The 22,970-nt window shown below is 40.7% G+C and overlaps 1 protein-coding gene, 2 long non-coding RNA genes and 2 other non-coding genes across 7 annotated transcripts; 3 read left to right on the top strand and 2 right to left on the bottom strand.

Annotated features, from left to right (window-relative positions):
* The first annotated feature begins 829 nt into the window (after positions 1-829).
* LOC146388853 (uncharacterized) lies at positions 830-2,639 on the top strand. The gene is made up of 5 exons (XR_014800089.1): positions 830-970; positions 1,262-1,329; positions 1,504-1,564; positions 1,751-1,817; positions 2,019-2,639. It is a non-coding gene; the product is annotated as an uncharacterized LOC146388853 (long non-coding RNA).
* LOC146388855 (small nucleolar RNA SNORD49) lies at positions 1,606-1,677 on the top strand. Its single transcript, XR_014800160.1, has one exon. It is a non-coding gene; the product is annotated as a small nucleolar RNA SNORD49 (small nucleolar RNA).
* On the top strand, positions 1,848-1,917 carry LOC146388854 (small nucleolar RNA R38). Its single transcript, XR_014800158.1, has one exon. It is a non-coding gene; the product is annotated as a small nucleolar RNA R38 (small nucleolar RNA).
* On the bottom strand, positions 2,117-15,281 carry fbf1 (Fas binding factor 1). 3 transcript variants are annotated; one of them, XM_084926399.1, is made up of 32 exons: positions 15,173-15,281; positions 14,709-14,757; positions 14,524-14,554; positions 13,497-13,541; positions 13,356-13,401; positions 13,204-13,246; positions 13,060-13,110; positions 12,838-12,979; positions 12,627-12,707; positions 12,447-12,494; positions 10,141-10,266; positions 9,917-10,046; positions 9,557-9,711; positions 9,371-9,464; positions 8,841-9,284; positions 8,683-8,748; positions 8,527-8,597; positions 7,774-7,823; positions 7,211-7,258; positions 6,996-7,124; positions 6,791-6,891; positions 6,474-6,680; positions 6,057-6,164; positions 5,769-5,908; positions 5,530-5,648; positions 4,728-4,850; positions 4,451-4,627; positions 4,196-4,372; positions 3,963-4,100; positions 3,793-3,892; positions 3,591-3,706; positions 2,117-2,308 (listed from the first exon to the last, which is right to left on the bottom strand). In XM_084926399.1, the coding sequence occupies exons 2-32, from the start codon at positions 14,709-14,711 to the stop codon at positions 2,225-2,227; spliced, it is 3,393 nt and encodes a 1,130-aa protein (XP_084782525.1). In that variant the 5' UTR covers positions 14,712-14,757; positions 15,173-15,281; the 3' UTR covers positions 2,117-2,224. The 3 variants fall into 3 exon arrangements, with proteins under 3 accessions (XP_084782525.1, XP_084782526.1, XP_084782527.1); XM_084926400.1 differs by having other exon boundaries at positions 15,192-15,210; XM_084926401.1 differs by lacking the exon at positions 12,447-12,494 and having other exon boundaries at positions 14,709-15,279.
* Positions 15,282-18,684: 3,403 nt separating this feature from the next.
* On the bottom strand, positions 18,685-19,119 carry LOC146388851 (uncharacterized). Its single transcript, XR_014800088.1, has 2 exons — positions 19,067-19,119; positions 18,685-18,906 (listed from the first exon to the last, which is right to left on the bottom strand). It is a non-coding gene; the product is annotated as an uncharacterized LOC146388851 (long non-coding RNA).
* Between the last annotated feature and the right edge of the window lie 3,851 nt (positions 19,120-22,970).

Below are 22,970 nucleotides of genomic sequence, written 5' to 3'. Positions count from 1 at the left end.
CCTTCTCAGACTTTATGAAACACTTTGCACCTTATCTGTGCAGCAGATTTTATCTAGTGACACCAAGTCTTACACAATATTTTAAAACTAGCAGCTCCATTTTAAGACACTAACTGCGTGTCATTTGACTCACAAACTCCAGTCTAAAATTCAACAGGCGATGTCTCCTATTTTGTTTAATTTTATTTTTTTCCTGCTTGAATGAAGTCACAGATGTTTGGATGACACACCAGAAGTAAACAGACTTCTCAGGATCCTGTGCTCTGATAGTTTATTACATGAAAATTGCCCCTGCACAAGCGTATATGTGTAAAAGAAGTGTTTAAGTAAAATGAAAAAATAAGTAAACATATACTACAGTCCACAGAAATACTCTATTACAAGTAAAAGTCCAGCATTTATAACGAAAAAGTATAGCATCCAGTAAACTATTTATGACGAGTAACTCGCTCATTTAACCAGCTTTATACTGCTGGTCATCTAAATCTATAACCAAACATAATTTATTAATTTATTTCTATTAGTATTATTGATAAGAATCTGCGACAATAAATAGCAACTAAATGTTTTAAAGTTCAAAAATATAGAACATTAGACAATGTGATCACATGACCTCGTTTTACACAGTAACCGTAAGAGGACCACAATATCACCAGCTAGTTTTTTAGCTTTATTATTATTATTGTTGTTGTTATTATTATTAATAACCATGGATGTTAATTGGGTTGTTACACATTTTTAGCGTGAAACAATGAAAAAAAAAAAACTTTTCAACCACACCCAATCACGGTCACGTGGCATGTGACGCGTACGACACATAAAAACGTTATCACGCGAGATTTCCGGTCTTCTTCTCCAGGCGGTAGATAAGCGTGAGCAGCTTTCTTGACTCTCGCCATGCAGTTCATTTTTGTTAAATTATATTCATGTATAAATGTTGAGGTTGCTGCTGGTGACCCACCGTGAGCAGGTGAGACTTTGAGGAGCTTTTAATGAGACTTCAATATGTGGAAGTTTTAATTGTGCGCGTGTGCTAGCTGTTAGCTGCTCTTTAGCCGGGTGAACACGTGCAATGAGTCCACGCAGTCGAGGACTCAGAAAGTGGTAGAATGAGCGTTTCGTTTAAGTAAGGAAACATGCATCATGTTTACTGGCACGCAGAATAGAAGCACGATAAGTTTGATTATTTACGTTTTTGACGAACCATGTTATGCTGCTTGTGTCACGTTACAGCCAATCACTGATTTAACTTCTCATACAGGTTTGGATGATGCAGAGGGACTCATTTGTCTGCCTGCAACAGGGCGAAGTTCCATTTCCTGATTAAAGGTAAAACTGGTTAAGTTACATGCATTTGTGTCAGTGCAGTACACATGATGAACTTGTTATCCCTGTCCGAGAGAACAAAACCTTGTGGAAAACCATGGTATCTGAGCTGCTGTGTTTATTTGTGAAACCCACATGCTGCTGATGGATCGTCACTGATGACCTGTGTTTTTGCAGATTCGTGGCTCATCTGTTCTCCTTCCCACTGAGTGCCTAAGGAAGGAACCACAGTCAAAAGGTTTGTATTGCACTGGATCTTGTGATCTCTGTTGCCACTTGTTCAGTGATGAAAACTGCTGCATAGGAAGTGCCGTCTGATGCGATAACTGACGATAGAAAGCTGTTCTGAGAATCTGCAAAGCTCTTTGCTTTCAGCTTGTGTGATCTGAGCACTCTGTCATCCACGTGTTGTTTCCTGGTACAGGTGCTGTAGTAGCAGAAGAAAGGATGGAGATGATTTTCTGGCCTTGAAGACAGCAGGTCCTGAGCAGGTAAATCATGCAAGAGTTGTGATTTTAAAGTCAAGCCAGTGATGATACAAGTTATCCCTGTCTGAACTCAAGTGTGGAGTCATGGTAACCTGAGGCTTGACTGCTGATGTTTTTATAGCAAAGTTTTGCTTGAATATTGTATTGATCATGTTGTATTTTAGTGTTCCGGTCTTATTTATTATTTTATTTTCTAACTTGCAGATTGAGCTGGTGTGGAAGGACGGAATACCAACCTCAAGTCTGATGCCAGAGGAGACTATTAAATTCAGTATTTGTCTTTATGAAAGATGAAAACCATGTTGGATCAGAAACGTGTTTTTTAATAAAACTACAATGAGGTATAAAATTGAAGTATAGAAAGTAACGTGATTCCATATGTGCTGGGAGGAAAGCCCAGCATGTGTTGGTCAATCTGTGCTGAAAGATGATCTGTAAGATTTCTTTTTCAGATTTTCTAGAAAGAACTGCTCCTCTTGTAGGTATTCACGGTCCTGTTGGGGGCAGAAAAACAAAATCCAGTCAGTCAAAAATCTGAACACTTGAATTCTTGACAAATGATTTCAAGCATTGCTGGCCAAATAGTGATTGTATTAAAAAGCTGTGTGCGCTGTGATGCCTCATGTTGACTGAGTTTCCAAAGCGCAATAAAAGCCTGTACTGGATCATAACACTTGTGTTTATCTGAAGTCATTTCTTTTGGATTGTTTGCTGTGGTTCCATTTTTCCCACCAACAGTTTAGCAACAGTTACCAAAATAAAAGATATGAACAAACCTCAATGCAATGAATAACCGCAGACTTGTTATTAAAATCTTAAACAGACTGTACTGGTTTATATATTCTTTCAGTTTGTCTAGGATAAATTTAAAACTAAATGGATTAATAGGTTTCTTAAATGTAAAAATTGCTGTCTTTACTACTGAGGCCTGTACTATCCTGGTGACTCCAGGGTTCTATGGTGACTTTGGCTTGTGCTTTGGCAATAATTGTGATTGGTCAGATGCCACTCTTTCCATGTGAAACCCTAGGTTGATAACCAGCTTTGCATGATTATTTATCCCAATTGCACATGTTGGGGTAAGGGGACCCAGATAATGGAGAGATACGCTGAACTCTCCTTTCAGAACAGTCCCAGTTTTTTGAAGGTTTCTTAATTTTAGGTCAGTAAATTGATAAATATGGAAATGGGAAAGCATTGGGCTGGTTTCAACCTTCCAAACGTCGCTGCCCATTCTGATTTTGTTTGGCCAGAGCAGACGTTTGTGTTCAAAAGAGTGGTCAACGAACTGGTTTTCTACTCTACCTGAGCCCCAAGGGTACTTTGTCATGCTGCCTGGAGCAGTCAGGGATCAAACCAACAACCTTCCAATTAAAAGACAACCTGCTCTACCCTGCTGAGCCACAGCCACCCCAAGGAACATTAAAAATGTCAGTATAGCACGCTGCTGTACAGAAATAAACAGAGGCCATGAAGTCTATGATGTGCAATTTCTTTGGGCAGGTTTTGGGCCAATTACTCAGTCATGCACATTGGCTGCTACTTCTGCACGGAGGTGAATGTGGAATTGGAGCCAGGGTGGTGGGAAGAAGATGTGTTTGGCTTCACTGAAATAGACTTCATCCAAAAACATCCACAAACAATCAGACCTGTGTCTTAATTTAGGATCAAATAAGGGTAAAAATTTCACATGTAAGGAAAAATAGAGCATGTGAGCTGCTGTTTGTCAATTCTGTTTTAGTGATATTTGACATTTGCAACTAAAAATGTGCTCACCTTTTCTGCAGTATATCTCCACAGAGCCAGATTGGCCTGAAGTGCCATAGACTGAGAGCTGGTAAATGAAACTGGAGGAGGAACATTTAGGGTTGCAGGCAGCTCTGAAACGGAGTCTGTAGGGACAGTAACAAAGACCAATTAGAGATCACAGAAAATGTGTTACTTTAAGCTAGTAGAGAAGACCAACATTCAGCCTCACCTGGTAAAACGGGGGCAATAATTTGTGGTAGAGGTGTAAGAGGAGGGTTTTGCCTCAGCCTCTCTGTATCCTTATGCAGGTGACTTAATCGTATTTGCTCCTGTAACAACAAGTGTTAAGATAACCACCACATTCATTCATTTATGTGCTTCATAAAGTGACACACATACCTTTAAAATCCGTTGCTCCTGCTGCCTCAGGTGCTCTGTTTGGGTGTGAATATTTCTCAGTCGCGCCTCGTGCTCTGCCTCCAATCGTTTCGCCTCCTGCAACGCTCGTTCCCCCTCCTCATACTTCTCTGCCGCGAGCTGTGAAGAACACGGTGTAGGGAAAATATGAACACACGCTGGACAAAAACATGTCCATCACACTACACACAGGGATCGGTGTAGTGTGAAATTACCTTGCTGAATGCCTCAACCTCCTGGGCTCGTGTTTTGAGTCTCAGGGCCGTGCTGCTTAGTCTTTCTTTCTCTCTGTCCAGCTCTTCTCTAAGTTCTTCCAGAGCCTCTCGCTCCCGTGCCATGGCAAGTTCTTTCTGTTTCAGCTCGGCCGTGCGAAGCTTCAAGTCAGCTTGCTCCTACAAAAGGTTTTTACATTTTTTGTGTCTTCTCACGACTTGTGTGGGCTAAAGAGATGACCTAAAGCTCAAGCTCACCTGTGCCAGACTAATGATGGAGCCCTCCCTCTTCTCCAACAGACTGCTGACCTCACGCTCAGCCCTCTCATGCCTCTGCTTCTCCTGGGCGTGGAAGAGTGCCCACTCGGCCGCCAGCTTCCTCCTCTCATCCGCGCAGTGCTGCATCACTGACTTCTGCTCCTCCAGTAACGCGCTCTGAAAACACAGAAAAGGCCAAAGAAGCAAGTGGTGGTCAAGCTGCGCCAAGTTGGTGCAAAACACCTGCGCTGCTGCTGCAGATGTTCGTTGGCCTCACCTTGGCTCTCTCCAGCTCCTCTCGCTCCACGCTGATCTGCGTGGTGAGGACACACCGCTCTTCCTCCAGGCTTCTTTGGGTCGACTCGGCTTTGGCCTGCTCTGCTGTCATCTTCCAGCGCTCCTAAAGCATGCAAAATTAAATGGCATCTTCAGTTTTTAATGAGAAGAAGGTCAGTTTATATTATAGGTGGGTTTTTTTTAGCTGTTTTCCTCACACTTATAAAGTATAGTTTAAAAATGACTAAGTAGGATGCTCTGAGCATCTTAGAGAACCTGCCAAAGGACAGAAGACCACTGTTTATGACTGTGGTTGCATGTTTTTTGTCAACATCGTACATCAAAATGAGCTTTGGGCTTTATTTCTTCAGCATTAAAAGCAGTTTTTTTTGGATGTGAGGCTTCTGGCAGTTCGGAGATCAGCTCAGTGCGGTTGGGAAGCACGTCTGGTGCATACCTTCTGTCTGTGTGAGGCTCTGCAGACGCAGGACGACCATCTTCTGTCTTTTTGTTCTTCTCAGTCTGCGCAGCTACTTCTATTGTTATGATTTCAATTAAACATGAACCACACTTTTGTTCGTTCGGCCATGTTTAGTCTTATTGGTTCATCACGCGCTCGGCCATAATTCTACAAATTCGAAATACTTAGTTGTCTCTTGGTGTGAGGTAAAAATGATTCTGCAATATTTCTTAATATGCAGAGAATGTTTAGAAATTTAAAGTATGACATTTTTCATTGATGCACTACTGTAGCAGGTCCCGGTGTATGATCTTGGTCTGTTACTGTCATTTCTCATAATCACCTTCTCAAGCTGTCTCTGCTGCTCTTTAAGCTGAGTGTCCATCCTGGAAATAATGTCCTTCAGGTACGCTTTCTCCTCTGCCATGGCTTTCTGCTGCTGGGCCAGATGACCCTGCATTGCTAAAATGCACACACGCACACACACACACACACAGAATGACGTTAAGCCATCGTGTTCTCGGACAATCTGCATCTTGACCCATTTTGTACAAAGTACACGCGTGTGTGTGTGTAAAATACTTCGAAGCTGCTCGTCTCTGTGCCGTGCCTCCTGCTCCAGGCCGTGAGCGGTGTGTTCGTGCGTGCTCTCCACCCGAGAGGAAAGCTCTCCAAGCCGCGAGGAGAACTGCTCCATCCTTTCAATCACCCCTGCCACGGACCTGGACAAAGGCGGTGGAATTAAAACTTTTTATACACGAAAAGCTTGCTACATGTATCAGCACTGGCGCTGATATCGTGCACAAAAGAAAAAGAAGCAAAAACATTAAATGTGTGACTGTCAATTAGACTTTTTGGGAATTTTCTTACCTGGTCTGAGATGTTGCGCTTGTAACAGCATCGATCTCTTCTTCCTTTAGCCTCTTCAGCCTGTGGATCTGATCCTCATAGTCTCTCTTCATCTCCAAGATAGATTTTCTGAGCAGCAATGCAACAAATATACACTAAACCTTAAAGTCATCTATTTGCGATAAAAAACTAAATATTTGGAGACTTATTGAGGTATTTCACTGAGTTATCTGGATAATTTAGTTGAGTAAATCCCAAAACCCAAACCAATTTCAATAAAGCAAAGAAGGCTGGTTTTCTTTTCTTTCTTTCCTATGGTGTTGTCTTTTGAAACTACAACTTCACAGCCAGTAAATTTGTTGCTAACTGTAGAAAATTTGTTCTTGCTTTCATTTCATAGTCAACCTGCTGCCATAAAACAGGTTTTCCTACGTTTACCTCTGAAGGTCTCTGAGTCTCTCCACCTCACAGTCTCTTTCCTGCTGGGCCTGGGCCATTTTCCGCTGGTACTGAGCCTGAAGCTCTGAGCGTTCCTTCTCAGCCGCTCGCGTTACCGTTGCCAGGCGTTCCATCAGGTCTTCGCACTCATGTCGCGCTTGAGTCTCCCGCTGGGCAACCGAATCCTCAAGCAGTTTCACACGAGCTCTGAAAATACACAGAGAGACTTGGGTTACAGACACATGTATGTAGAAGACTTCCACAGTTTCATGTGCTAAACTGAATTGATAAATTGATGTGGTCTAGGAATGGACTACTTGTGTGCGTTCTCCAGGAGCTCCATATCCTGTTTGTGCCGCTGCTGCATGCTCTCCAGCATCATTTGGCTTTGGTCTCGCTCCAGCTGCAAAGTCTTGACCTGAATGATGACACGATAAACTTTAAAGATAAATAAAAAAAATACAGTAACAATGCTCCCCCCATCACACCTCACATCCTTCTTGTCACCACATGAGGACATACCTGTCCCTCCAACTGGATGACGCGGGCCTGTAAAGCTTGATAGTCTGCAGGTTGTTCTTTTTCTTTAAGTCTCTGCAGGAGTCCCGCATCAACCACACCGCCTAGGCCCAGCAACTGAGTCTGCATCAGCTTTGAAATTAAATTAAAAACAAACCAAAGGATGAATCTGGTGATTACATCCATTAGTAGGTCTTTGGAAGTGAGGAGGTCCTTACCTGGTTTTGGAGAAGCAGCTGCTGCAGACTGTCGGCTGAAAATGATGCCTGTTTCAAAGAAGAAAGCATTAAAAACGACAACAAGAAAAACTCAGAGACTACAAACCTGTCTTTGGGTGGTATTTACTTCAAAGGGAACGGTGTTGTAGTTCCTCTGCGCTCATTTTGTTTTCTTTGTTCTTTTTAAATGTACTTAAAGAGGTTTGCACTTGTTTTTACTGCTCTACAAACTGCAGGCTTTTGTTATGTAGGCGTAGGTAATGGATAATAGGTATTGATTTGCAATTAACTGGACATGAATAATTTGAGATTATGACGTAAAGGTCAACATTGACTTATTTTAAATCTTTATACAGCATTTTCTATATGCTGACAATACACACTGCACTTTTAGGAATCATAGATTCTAAGTTATAAGACTTTTTCTCCATTTTTTTCCGTGTTCACAGACAGGCAGAAGGACAAGTACACACAGAAGCGGTGCCAAAAACATCACCTCCTTGGTGGAGGTAAAACATATCTATTACAATTATGACAGCCTTGATGCATGAAGGTAACAGTACCTGTTGTGGGAAAGCAGCTGACGTGTTTAGCGCTGCATTTTGCTGCGGATCTGCAGGAAAAAAAAAAACAAAAACATGAGTAACAACCACACCGAGGCGTTACATCTGATATTGAGGCACTGGAGAGAAATCTGATGGTATTTTAGTGAACTGAGTCGTTTCCCTGAGATTACCTACACCACATTGTGCCGGGCAGTGCAGTAGACAGGGGGCTGGGCAAAGGCAGTTGTTGCAAGGTTTCATTTGAAGCCTGAGTGGGCTCTGTTAGCACCTTGGATCTTGTACTGGATGGAAAGTGGTGGGGTTTGGACTGAAGCTGAGGCTGGCTAATGCTAACAGCAGAGGCTAACAAGGGATCAGTATCGCTAGCAGAGTAAACTGAATGACAAGGCGAACTAAGAGTTGATGGGCGGAGTGGGTTTGGTGGGGATGATGCTAAGGTGGAGGGGAGGTAACACTCGCCTGTGGGTGTATACTCGTTAACTACAGAAGGAGAGTGTATGAGAAAAGGAAGACACGGTTTAGAAAAATATGAGCTCATGACTTATTTCTATTTTAAAATGATGTGATACAAGGTAGGATTAGGTATTAGATGGCTTTTTTAAGTATACAGGAAGCAGCCTAATGATTAACATTAACTAGTATGATTGTGTGAGAGGAGTGGTCAAAAGGGTTTCTGCTGTAAATGTGCAAATTGGGCAAATTTGCTGGCAATCTGAATCAGTGACTTTAATAAGATGGAAGGATAGCTACCATGATTAGACCTTTCTTCTCTGACAGGCGTGGAATGAGCAGCAGGACCGAGGCATCCGGGAAAAGTGTCACTACATAAAATATAAGGAACATTTTTTTTAAAAAGGGCCAAAACGTTAACATGGATGTAATGGAGTTACACAACAAACCCCTTACCTCGTTTCTTTGATTGAAGGAAGCGTGTCTTCTCTGCTTTTGGGAGTTTGTGACGTTACTTGTTTACTAAAAATGAGATCAGGTTATCAATCATTACTGAGAACATGCTCTTTCTGTCTCTGTAGCATTTCTGTTATTGTCTTCAAATTGCACCGTACCTAACACTGAAGTCAGTGAAAGACTCTTCCTGCTTGGATGGTTTCGCCTCTGTGTTTAACGCGGACAGAGCCTTCCTCCTGCTCAGTGCCCCAGCTAACCAGTCATCCTCATCATCCCCTTCTTTCCTCTGGGTCTTAGAAACCTCAGGCTTGGCCTGTTTAATGGTATTGTCAGCTGGGGCTGAGCTCTCTTCTGGTGTTTTTGCAACAGATGTGGAATGGCTACCAGTGAATGAGGGCTTTCTCTCCAGTAAAGGAGACGAGGGGCTCTTTGAAGCCTCTGCTGGATTCTTTGTCTTATCGATGCCCTCCTCTAGATAGACCGGCTCATCTTCTGTCTTGAGGCCCAGCCAGTCGGCTGAGTTGCGTTGTCGAGAAGATGTGGGAGTGGTGGGCTTTGGCTTCTTTTCTGGTGTAGATACACTCATGTCCTCAGTAGAAAATCTGGTCGTGAGAAAAAAAAGATTACTTCTGTCCTGCTGAAAGCTGTAGGCATGAAGAAAACTGTAAATAACAAAACCTGGGCACACCTGACAGACTGTCTACGAGACTGACGCCCTTCAGAAGTGGATCCCAGTGTGGGCTGATAGGATCCAAATGTGAGGTCATCATCTAAACGAGGCTCTGATAGTTGGGAAAACAATTAGCTACTTCATTGTTTTAAAATAGTATTTAATTACAGCCAAGTTAAGGACAAAACTATGGTGCTCTATCACCTTTCCCAGCAGACGTCTTCTCCTGTTGCGGCTTTTCTTGAGACTGAAGCTCGTCCTTCCTCTCGCCCGTTGGTGGTCGCTCCAGAAGACGCGGTGACGTGAAACTCTCCAGAATCTCATCAATTCTGGTACGAGGTCTCTGAGGGGCGTCGGCTCTGAGAGCAACAGGGAACAGAGGTGACGCACAAAAGCAGCTAGGCTAACAAACCAGACTGAGGCTAGTTTGTAAAGTCAGAGTTTGGTTATGTTTTTAGCTGCAGCCCAAAGCAATACCACAGTAATTATTCATCATTTGAGTGCTATAAATAAGGACAACAACGAGAGTGAGAGGGAAAAAAAAAGTGAAAACAGAGTTGTTACCTTTCCTTGGGAGACCAAAGCGGTGTCTCTTTTTTCTTGGGATTGTTTTTATTGCTGTCAAATCCGAGTGTATCCATTAGGTCATCCTTATCATCCTCAAACGTGAGCTCGCCTTTCTTTGTTGCCTTAGCTGATCAACAAAGAATAAAACACAAGCATTCAGCATTTGGCGATTATTTAAAAAAGAAAGGAAACTAAAGGATCCTGGTAAGTTTAAGGCTTACTCGTTTCATTCTTTAGAATGGGAGATGCTGAAGGAGATGGCACAGATTTTTCAGGTTTGGAGAAGCTAGATTTCAAGTCAGGCTTTGAGTCACCTGGAAGCAAATCATCCAGGGGGTCGTCTAGATCTGCAAAAAATAAGAGTCTTTATATCATGAATAATGGATTTGGGCCCCAGAGTGTAAAAGGGTAATAAAACACTTAAATACTTACTTTATTTTTTTTTTTTTTATCTGCTATACCAATACAATAACTTGAAACTGTACTTTGTTTAACTGGATTCATTAAGTGACACATTTCCCAGTTGTGAAACATACACTTAGTGGCCACTTTGTTAGGCACACTTTTCAATTGCTCATTAACACACATATTTAATCAGCCAAACACATGGCAGTGCATTGAGGTAGGCAGATGTTGTCAAGATGGCCTGCTGAAGTTCAAACTTTGTATCCGAATGGGAAAGAAAGCTGATTTAAGTGACTTTGAATCTAGAGTAGTTAATGCTAGAGATCAGATGAGAGCACACGGATTACTTTGAGCTGATAAGAAGGCAACACTAACTCAAATAACTTGAAAAACCCAGTTTTGCAGAAAGCATCTCTGAGTGAACCTGTCAAACCTTGAAGCCCAATGGGCTACAGCAGAAGACAATACTGGGATTTCGGTCAGCTAAGAACAGGAAATTGAGGCTAGAGCAGGGCGATATGACCAAAAATATTTATCATGATATACATTTCAAAATTTGCGATAACGATATAACTGACGATATAATTGACACTAGACAAAATACTTTACAACTCCTCAACTTTATTGGTGCAAAAAAAAAAACCAAAACCCATCAATGTATTTTCACTTAAACAAGCAGCTGTTTTTGTATGTGCATTAAAGTTATATAAAAATTTAACAGTGCAAATGCAAAATCCTTGCTGACAGTTTAACCAAAAGGCATTTCCAGTGGAAATTGGCCGACATATCCTCAGCATAACCATGTATAATATCCACAAAACTTAAAAAGAGTTTATACACACACAATACGGTAATATTATGTTGAAGCACAGTACGTATCACTCCGCGAGGCTCCTGCCTACGACAGCCGTAATGCTCCGACAATCCATCCAGCGGTGCGTGTTCGTAGCTTAGCAAAGTCGTACTAAAACATTTGACAGATTGTCGAACGCCGTTTACCACATAAAATCATTTCGAGGTCAGTAAAGACAACCAGAATTCATACATAAGACACACGGGATTATAAGGGGCACTGTCGATTTTCAGAAAAATCAAAGGATTGATTTTTGTGCCGTATTTTCAAAAAAAGTAATAACGACGGCCCGCTAGCATGCGCTACCAAAAATAGTGCTTTGTTGTGTATCTGAAAGATGAAAGCCAAACCAGTTCCACACCACTGAAGTTGCAGCATTTTTACAAACCAATTCTGGTTCATCAGTTTCATTAACGATCCGCTTTCTCTCTTCTCATTCTGCGTCGCCGCCATGTGCGTATGTAAACAAAGGCACTGCGCATGCGCGTTTTACCCATATTCTATCGCGATATTTCATTTTCTTATCGTTGCCCAACATTACACCGGTATTACTGTGACCGGTATGATATAGCCCAGCCCTAATTGAGGCTACAGTTCACACTCACAGTCAACCTGAGTAATATTTCTGATCATGTCCATGATCATTTATTGAACAAAATACAAATATAAATAGTCTGTTGTCAAAAAAGTAAGTGTACACAAGCTAGATCAAACAGAATCTAGTTTTTTCTTTGCAGAAATCAGTTGTTTTAGGTGTTTTGCATGTTTGTCAACAATCTCTGACGATTGCTCACTCAAAGTTTTTGAACATTGTTGAGCAAAATCTCTTTAATTGTAATATGTTCTATGCTTTAGTTCATAGTCACCGTCAAAAACAACATTTTACTTCTGACGACACCACAAACTTCACTGGCAGAGAGAATTGAAGAGTGCAGATGAACTTGTGACATTAAGTTTGGATATATGAGCTTTATCCATAGGCACAATTTCAAATTATTATTTATACTTGCCCCTTTACATGTATAGATATAATATTGGAATAACTGAAGGGCAATTCCATCTGCTAGTTGGATCATTGTTCTTGGGTGTCAGCGTATCTAAAAATGCAAATCTAATTCCTTCCGTATACTTCCAGATTTGTTGATTCGATTTGGAATAGCAAACATTTTACAGTGTACACCTCCACTGTTAAATACTACCCACAAGCACCCACTGATGTGACTTAACTGCAAGTACAGGACTAAACACGTATTAACCACACTAATGTACCTTTAGCGTAAGAAGTCTGAGCAACACCTTCATCCTCACCACCACTGTCTGAGTTAAAGCAACATTTTGAGAGAAACAAAGCAAAGTTGCAAGTCAACAACACATCTGCACCGTGTTCATTTATACAAAGCTCAGTCAAGGAAGCGGGTGTCACGACAGGGAGGGGGGAGACTCGCTTACCAGAGAAGGTGAACTTCTTATAACTCCGCGCTGAGGATAAAGGTGCAGAGTTCGGCTTCTTCCCCTCTTTGGTGGGTTCATCTGAGGGAAGCAAAGGCAGACAAAAGCCTTTTTCTGATCACTGCTATTAATGTAAAACTTCAAAGCTGGTAATAATGTGGAGCTAATAATGAGAAAGTAATTTATGCGAGAACACTCTGCACTGAATTACCTGCTCCCTCTGGTTTTGCATTGCTCTCGAGCACAGCAGAGTCTTTCTTTGGTCCTTCGCTAACAAGTGGCTTTGTTTGCGCAGGAGCCGAACTGGGCTTCTTCTTTGATGCAAAGAGGTCAGCGTCCATGTCGTCCATGTCCTGCACGAGGAAAGAGAGGAAAAGTGAAACGTGCAGTGTGAACTTTATCTCTTCCGCCGCAACCTCAATTAATGACCCACCTTCATGCTCTTGAGTATGTCGCTGGGATCAGCCGCTGACACATCCGAGTCCTTGGACAAAAGAAAATATAAAAAGACAAAATAAACACAAAAGGAAAAAAAAACGGGGTGAATATGACCCAGTTTGCATATTATCCTACATACCTCAGTGTCCGCACCATCCATTTTTATCTCCTGTGCTAGCGTGCTGAAGATATAATCAGTAGCAGATGAGCAGGAAAAGAAAACAGAACATGAAGAGGAGTAATTATTTACAGCTGGCACATTGCAATTCACAAATCTTCCTTCTAACTTACCTATACATAGGTCCATCGCGTGATGCTTTCATCCTTACTGGCTGCTCTAGTTGGCAAATTGTTGCAAGAAAATATTATGACACACTTTAACATAAAGATAGACACTAATTCTGATAAAACTGCACAACTGCACTCACTTACTGTCATCATCAAGCAAGCTGTCAAGCAAATCATCCCTGAATGAACCTTAGAAAAGCAACAGAGGTATACAGTCAACTTCAGCATGGTGCAGAGGAGGCATACTACTGCTGCTGCCTATATCTGTATTTGTCGTGGTACGACATCTCCTGATCCAATGATTTTGGATCAGGCGGACGGAGACACACTGGGTTATATTTTAATGTAGAAATAGGCTTTTATCATTTTACAGTCAATGTTTTGCTGAGGTACAATCACGAGGGACAAGGATGTAATTGTGTGCCAGATACAACATACTTTAATATAAAGTGGACCAGACCAGTGAAACTCCCCTAACTGTCACTGTACAAAAGTTTAACTTTTCTGCCATTTAATTGTCTATATATTACTTTATGAATTGGCATGGAATGGCCATGGGAGAGCTCTTTATCAAGCTGTAAATCAGTTAAAAGTCTAATTTTATGCCGTGCTTTAGATCGTTTAAAGCCACCCAGCGGGTCAGTGTTGTACCAAAAGAGATTCATCATTTTTAAACTCTTGTAAATGACTTGTTGTCTGTCAAACATATTTTTCATGATTGCTATCAAGTCGTTTGGAGCCACAAACAACATTCCTGTCACAAGGTAGAAGCTGCAATCAGTTTTGGGCAAACTAACTTATATAGAAACCTTTATTTATCCAGCTAAGTCTCACTGATATTAAAAGTGTCTTTTTAAAGAGTAATCTGGCCAAGAAAGGAGCAGAAATTGCAACAAATACAAAATAATAGTTATATAAAGACACTGTGTTTTTATTTATTTTATATACATAACCCCTTAATAAATCATGTTAGCTACACTCAATATAAGCAAATACATTACACATTAAAACAAATACACAGAAACATCGGAAATCACTACTTGGTACAAGACCGTTTAGAAGTTTTTGTCGAATTGATTCTGGGCCCCAGGCCTTATTTTTGATACTCCTGAAAGTTTATTTAAAAAAGAAGGAAAGTTTGTAGGATTCAAATAGCACAAGTTTAACTTACTTTTCGAGGCTTTCCCCTTCGGCTTTGTAGCCTGAAAATAGCAGTGAAAATAAGTTTATTAATTTAGCAGATAATCATGAAAAAAGTGAATGATAATGAAATGATCCTCAAAGATAATGAAACCCCGTTACATCGTCAATGAATAAATACAAAAAAAAATGTTGAGGGAGAGCAGTTTGACTTACCATGTTCAATCTGTGCTGGTGGGTTTACAGTGTAAGAGTAGTCATCAAGCTAACAGTGCAACAGAACCGAACAGAATACATTTTTTATTTATTTATCATTTCATCGTCACTGTTAGCAGCTCTGGGTTTAAGAGCAGCATAAAATGAACACACATAAGCGCCTCCTGTCTCTATTGGCAACCGCTCAGCTACTCTAGCTAGCATTTGTCAAGAACATAGCACGACTGGAGCCTTTCGTCTTAATTGCTGTGGTTTAAATAGTCACGTATTCATACAGCTCGTTGTGTTTAGCGTTTAGCATCTTAAAGTTGGCCAGCAGACTAACGGTAAAAAAACAAAAACAAATCACACCGCCCCCACACAACACATTTTCACAGAGGGTTGCACCTTAGCCACACTGCAAACAAAAGCTAACTAGTGTTCCAGCGCTAGGCTTGTGATTAGCATTAAATGTAGCTACATACAAAATAAGCAGTAAACCACCAGCTTCGGTGTTTGGGCCACTCAGTGCTGGAGTAGCGGGTGCCACAACCGTGCCGACCGGCAAAACATACGTTTCCTGTTTACTGTTTGAGGTGCATTATGGGTAGAGTAGTTTCAAGGAAGCCTTCGGGGAAAGGCGTTTGAAAAAAGGCTTTTGATTTGTGCTGTCTAAAAACACTGAAGTTAGTCGTTTTGAACATGAGCTGGTATTTTTAACCAAAGTGCTTGGGCCTGCTTAGTGAGGTCTGCCAAAGTGGTTTACCAGCAGGTGGCATCAAAGCTTAGAAAATGACTCAAGGCAAATCAGAGCTGAGTAATATTTTAAAATCAGTTTACTACTACTGCTACTACTACAGCAGCTATTAGGACTAAACTAATACTATTAATATTCTAAAGCATTTTCTGTTGTCAGAAACAGCTTGCAAATTGACTAGAAGAGTACCTTTAACCTAAACTTGAAATTTTATAAAAGTCATTATAAAAAAAATGAAAAAAAGAGTAATCATCTTTAAAAGTTTACAAGTAGATTTTTAAAAGCCTTTTAAACTGAGTTTTTGTGCCTTTCTGATGGCAAAGGGAAGTTTGTCCCACAGTGTTGAAGCTATACATGCATATGTGCTCATACATAAACACTAATTTTCATGTAGGGTGGAACAGAGGTGCAGTGGTTAGCGCTGGGTTCGAATTCAGTCCGCCTCTCTCCCTCCCATGAGCTCTGAAATGGATAAATAAAAGACAATGGCTGAATGTGAGCTTTATATCTTAATGGCATTTTCCAATATTGATCTAATGTTTAACATTTACTTGAACTGTAAAGTTTATTTTCTGTGATGATTTGTGTGGACTGTGTTTGAAGGTGCAGGAGGACTGTCGTCTTACAGTAAGCACATTCCTCAAAGCCATCATTCATCGTGTTACAGAGTTACATACAACTAGACCTGATTTTGTTTCCTATTCATTGTAGTATCAAAACAGTTTTAGCACATGAGGTCTATACATGCTCGATATTGTTTCATTTTTGCTGAATTGGTGAGTCAGACAGAAGCTGTTAACAGACACGTTTCGTTCCTCTGCTGGCAAATGTGGACAGGCCTCATTTTGAATCTGCAGTTTTGTCGAGACTGTCGGACTAATGCACACAAGTGATAATCTGTGGCAATTTGCCTTTGATAAAGTAAATATCAAATAACAAGTGTGCAAATAACATTTTATTTATTTTCCAAATTATCTGCTGTGCATATCATGTGATCGGTATACTTTACAGGAGTGCTTTGTTTACTGTAATGTCAGCTGACATTTTAAATGTTGATAGGAGGCAAAAAAAAGCACTTTGACCGAGTGGAAAATAAATACTTGTATGATATGAAAACCATTTTAATAAATCACCAAAGTATGAAACAGTTATTATTAGTGCATATGACAGAGAAGCCTCCCTGATGTTCAGTGGCACACAGCAGAGCATAAATGCCTTTTAATGCTATATTTAGTTGCTGGGGTTCCTCTGGGAGAACAGCATAAACCTTTAATGTTTACATGCCACATACAGTGCAACATATGACGTAAACTCAATACTTCAGAAGAAATGAGGCCACTTGTGAAATGCTGAGATGCATCCTGCCAAAGGTCTAGCCCTCTGCGTGCAACAATTTAACACAAACCATATGGAAAAGAAGCAGGAAAAAATTTATGTTTCATTTACCCATGAAAGTGTTACATTTGCAGTCTTCTCCTGGAGAAAACCCCCCACAAGAACTGACTGCAAATAAAGTAAAAAATCAGTTTAATTAAAATATGTGAAAGGATTAATTTTCCTGAGAAAATCACAAGCAGCAGTCTAGGGGGTGAAAAATAATGCCAACGCAGAAGTGCTGAGCACAGCATTTCCTTGGTTGAGCCAATAGAGCCTGACTCCAAAAGTGAGTCAATCTGCAGATACACCATGTTAAAATGCTCAGTTTTACCACTGATATAAATATGTTTACAGCCTTTTGCAAAAACCATTTGGGCCACTGTAGCTAAGTTCTGTATTCATGACATGTGAATTTTGCTCTAATGTTCCCATTAAAATTCTGCTAAGGCTTGAAGTTATGCAAAACATGGGAGCACGGATGGTTGGTCTTGATCAGCATTCAGTTGCACTAAAATATATGTAATGGAGTTTGTTGTTCAGTTTTTCTCGTTAAAACATTTTGTTTTAGGCCTATTTTTCCAGTAGCCGAAATTAGCATGTCAATGGACTTTGCTCACCAAGTTAGCTAGCCCTGAGTGGTGTTAGCTGTTTTCAGGCCTCCAAACAGGCGTCCATCTTTTATGTAATCTATGGTTAACCATAGTGAGAGATGAGACTATATACAGTATAAAAGATTTAAGTAGTCATACTGGTTAGTGAACTCCATATGAAGCCTAAAGTTAAGCAGCTCATGAAGGAGGGGTGGGAGTGACAATAAAACCGAGGACAGTGTACGCCCTTCAGCTAACAATGTCAATTACAACTGGTAGCATTAATAATAATGTTAAAACAGTAAACTTCATGTTTTATTCAGTATGACTTTAAACTTCTAACTGAACCCATAAAGTTATCATTAAATGTTTACGTCGGTGGCCGAGTGAGAGAGCTGAGGACTTCTAATATAACGGCTCTGTAACAATAGAGTAAAAACAGGACACCAACCTTCTTGTGAAAAAAGGGAAAAAAACTGGGGTTGCCTGGTAAGGACATTGAATTCTTTCACATTCAGCAATTGATTGCACGTAGTTCGAGCATGCAACACCTTCAACTTCTGAGTGACTACTTTTGATCAGGAGGCGATTGCACAGGTTGCCTGGTGAGAGGCGACCTGTCTCCAAGCAATCATGCTCCAAACCACACAGACTGTAATTACAAATTGGTAAAAGTTTGCAAATAATTGCCATCTAATTTAGAAATGTAGACAGATTACAAACGCCTTGCAATCAGTCTGTGCCGGTCTGTTCCAATGAGTACAACTCATCTGTCATGTGGGTCTTTGCAATGTGGGACTCAACTGGTTATTAGCTGGTTGGACATAGCTGATTATATGCTTGAATTTCTGTGTATGTAATTCCACAGATTTATCACAGCTGATCACAAACAGATTGAACGTAACTGCTAACTTGACCCCATTCAGTGACAAACTGTCTTATTGCCGTCTTATTCCTGTTTGATCACCATCCTGAAACACCAAAGTTAGTTTAAAGTTGGCAGCTGACTGCAAGTGGTCACAGTAACATAACCAGAAGTCTTTTTGCAACCACTGCAGTCGACCCCTGCTGGCCACTCGAAAGAATGCAGCTTTAAGGCATCTTGGCCTTGGATTCACTTGTCTGGTCTAGAAGCTACTTGCACCATGTGTGAATGAAACATACATTTTGCAAGATTTAAAATGTAATATTGTTGGAGGGTATGAAAATGTTTTGTTCTATTGTTTTTCCTTATGGAAAATAATTTTATATGTCAAAGTAAAACATCAGACAATCAGAGAAGAACATCGTGGCATTTTATTGTGTGGAGGCACATTTTTGTTACTTTAAACCCTGGAAATCTGATCAAATTCACAAGCTAAAGATACATTTTGACTCTAAAGCAGACAGCAGTATTAGCGATGTTGTAAATTCAGCCTTTGTCCAGTTTCGTCATCCAAGCTGAAACATACCCATGTTCACTCATTTGCTGTTTCCTCTTCAGTAAAACGAACATCTGCTGGACAGACAGGGGGGAGGCATGATCAAAACAAGCCTCATTGTTTTTGTAGCCCTCTATTTCTTTTTTTTTTTCACTCCCAGTGGGAGCCTTACTGTGAGCTGCCAAATGCAGATGAATTAGAATCAGATCACTGAGAGAATACAAAGAAGATTACATGAAGTCTGTCCTGTAGCATCGGTGGAACAAGTGTTGACATCAAGAGGCCACTGAAAAAAAGAAGCACAAAATAAATTAAGACTTGTTTTCTGGCTTATTCAACTTAAGATTTAACAAATGACGTCTGCAGGGGAGGATGAGCAATTAATTGGGAAAAAATTTAAATATTAAATGCAAAGTCATGAATGATGTGGGAAAACAAAATGAACAGCATGCCCTGACTCAGGTGAATACAGCTGTCTCCAGAAGATGATTCATGAAGCTAACATGCTGTGGTTCATTATGGGGGTCAACTACTTTATTAAGTTCCCCTACACCGGCATTTAACAATGCGGTTCCAGGAAGGTGATGTATTTATACTACCCCTCCAAAGAAATGATGGATTGCTGTTCTGCCCATGAATCATTTAGCGTAGTAACAGTGAGTCCTCAAAAGCCAAATGTGAGGCAGGCATCTCTGTTGTTTGTGCATCTTTCGAAGGTTTACAAAAGTTACGAAACCTCCTTCAGTTTCATCACTACAGCACAGCGTTTGCAGGTGTTCTAGAGATGACAGAGGATCTGGCAGACCTTTCAATCTATGTTTAAAATATCGCGCCTGGAATGTCAGAAATGTTGGAATGTTTTCTTTTTTTTCTTCTTTTTTATTGCAGACTTGATTTATCAGTGGGGTTTTTCCTTCCTCTGTCATAACAGACTGAACAGCCCAAATCCAGCACACGTTAGACTAGATCGACTCAGGAATGTGTCAGAGTGCACGTAAGTTATGACTTCTCTCATTATCTCCTGTGATAAAGCTAACCGAGGGTGCGTGCCTCAGTTCACTCTTGTTGGAAATGATCCTCTAATGATTTTGAAACACGTGACATTGCCGCAAATTTTAAAGACAGTTTATTTATAGGGAATAATTTACTGCAATCAAATGCTACACGGTGTATCTGACACACATAAGCAAACTAAATTAAAATAAACTAAGGCGGGAAGAGGTTTTCCACTCACAATTCCGGTTTGCAATGGCTAATGACATTCTAAGTGATGGCTGGAAGTTCAGAAAAAAACACCAATGACATTTCAGACTTTGTCCATCTGCACTGGAGAGGAAAACAATTCCTCCACTTATGCAATTGGAACTGTAAACACTGCGAACACACAGTTTGGTGCTGAAATGCTGTTAGTTGCAAAGTCATGAATGGCATTGGCCAATAATGAGGAATAGTCATCCTGACTCAGCTAAATCCAATTGCCCTCGTAAAAGCGCTCTCCTAAGGTGGCCTGTGACCTACATGAAACCTCCATCCTGCAGTGGGGCACAGGTTTACTATTTTATGTAGCCATCTTTCACATTCGCATTTAACACTGCGGTTCCAGGAAGGCAATGTATTTATAATAACCCTCTAAAGAGATGGTGCATTGTTTCTTCTGCCTCTGAATCATTTAGTGTTAGCAGTGTAGCAGTGAGTACTTAAAAGCCAAATGTGGGGCAGGCGTCTTGGCTCTTTATGCATCTGTGCCTCTCCAACATGCTCCACTGCTCCACTTTCTCCACTTGTCTGAAGCCCCTTTGTAAACCCCTCCTCTCTCTCTCTCTCTCTCTCTCTCTCTCTCTCTCTCTCACACACACACACACACACACACACACACAAACACACACACCATTTCCTCATAATTGTCAGCCTGTCTTTCCGTCACCCGTCATGATTCTCAATTTTGGTGTGTTGGTCTTAAGTATGTTGTAATGTTTTTATTTAATGAATTGAGTTTTCTTTTCGATTTACAACAAAAATGTTTTGTACATATCATATGTTGAGTTCTGTAGTGTGATTTGGATTCTTAAAAACTGACTGTATAAACACTGTCAAATCCTAGAACAAAACATATTGCGTAATCTTCATCACAAACACATTCAAAATAGATCAGGATTTTGAAAACTTCCTTGAAAATCCTGATCATTTTTGAATGATTCCTCATTAAAAACAGTGTTTTAATGAGCACTGGAGGTTTGCTGCGATTTAACAACCTGTAATCAGAGAACATTTTTCAAGGCTGCAATAATAACACCCGGTGGACGTTATCTCATGTCAGGCCAGTAGAAGGATGACATGCATGTTTGACAGTTTCAACAGCATTTAACAACCTGGGCTGTAAGTTGAATTACGGGAATTGTAAATCCTAAAACTTTGGAACCTGGCCAGCGCTAAGCACTAAAGAAGCCATCGGATCTTGTTGTCTGCTGCTTTTTAATCTGTCGCTCGCATGTTCTCGAATTTGAAGAAAAGGTGTTGCATTTTCTCAGTATGCTTCCCTTCAGGTCATTTGTTTGCGTTTTCTTACCCAGTCATTTCTCTGTTTCTGTTTCTCCATTGCTCTTCATGTATGGCACGTCTTCCTCAAACTCCTCTCTCTGCCTGTGGGAGGTGATACATAACAAGAGCACAATGTACACTTTTATCATGATAAAATCTTAAGATCTGGATGATGGAAAATGTGCACACAGTTTTTCCTGTTTCATTTATTTCTGTTTGCTTTTTTTCAGTCTTAATAGTGAGCTAGATGCTGCCGTGCTCCATGGTGCTGTAGCCGTTGGCGTTGTTTGCTATTGCAATGTGAGTGGGTAAGCAGGGCCAGGGGCCTGAGATGATTGCACTTAAAGTCAATTAGTAGCCATAAACTCAAGAGCACTGATATTTTTTTCCTTCTCCATTCATGTCTCCATTAAAAAAAGCTGGAATACACTGTCGTTACATAGCCAGCCACTTAATCCACCACGCTGTTGCTCGAAGCAAGCCCTAAAATAATCACATGGCTGATTTCGAATCAATGAAAACCAGTCTCTCATGCTGTTCCCCTCATATGAAACAGATATGGCTTTTATGTGCTAAAAGTATAGTTTTTGTGTCAATTATTTAATGAGCTATTTAATGTGTTTCTCCAATGGCTCAAGGTAAATTTCCTCTTTATTCTTTCAGGCATTTGCTAAAGCAAATACTGACATGAGGCGGTTAAATGCAAAAATAAAACAACATTTCTAGATGTGAAAATTCAAACGGGGGTTTATAAAGTTAGACTCACGGTTTGATTTTGTTGGAGAACCTCTGTCGCAGGATGAGAGCAATGGTGGTGAGGACCATCATAGTCGTACACATGGCTCTACCCCAAGGATCTCCTGCCTTGGGAATGCTGGTGGTTCAGAGCACTGAACCGTCTTCCGCCATTGAAAGGCTTGAATGGTAAAAGGCAGAGTTTGTGGTGTAACAATCTGACTATTCCTGCCTTGGCGCTCACACATGATTGGGGAGATTACCATGGAGGATTAGCTAGGATCAAGGAGGGGGGGGTTAGATCTCGCTGGCAGGACTATGAGGTAAACAGAGCATGCTGTGAGTTGCTGTTCTAAAAACAGCCCACCCTTACCACCATGTCATTAGCGCAGCATGCTAAATCCATCTCATCAGTATATTGTCTTTTTTTCAGTTGAGGATAGGCAGAATTATGTAACGGGGGCAACAGGGTAGCTTCGCAACATGAGCCTAAAGATCAACATACCAATCAGCTTACACTGCTTTATAAGTGGATTATCTAGTTCAATATTATTGTGCTCAAACATACCTTGGGAAACATTGAATGTTTAGAACATATCATGGGACTGATTATAAATATACCAAAACCAGACCCTCTAATGACTTCTCTGCAGGCCAAGTCCGGTGTTCCTACAATATATTATGAAAAGAGAGCACATAGTGGGATAAATGAGGGTATAAATACGGACTGTCGGCAGCTAAGCCACTTATACTTAGCACTGCTGACTCAAGCACAGAATAAGGGAGCAGTGGGGCAAGGAATAGAAAAGAAAGGTGTAATTTTGTCGGTATGCCCACGAGTGTGTAGTGACAGGAGGGTCACATT

This window comes from Perissodus microlepis, chromosome 4, assembly GCF_051167445.1.
Source record: "Perissodus microlepis isolate ML-2025 ecotype Zambia chromosome 4, ASM5116744v1, whole genome shotgun sequence".
In the NCBI taxonomy this organism is placed as follows: Eukaryota; Metazoa; Chordata; class Actinopteri; order Cichliformes; family Cichlidae; genus Perissodus; species Perissodus microlepis.
This window is presented reverse-complemented; position numbering and strand designations above follow the sequence as displayed.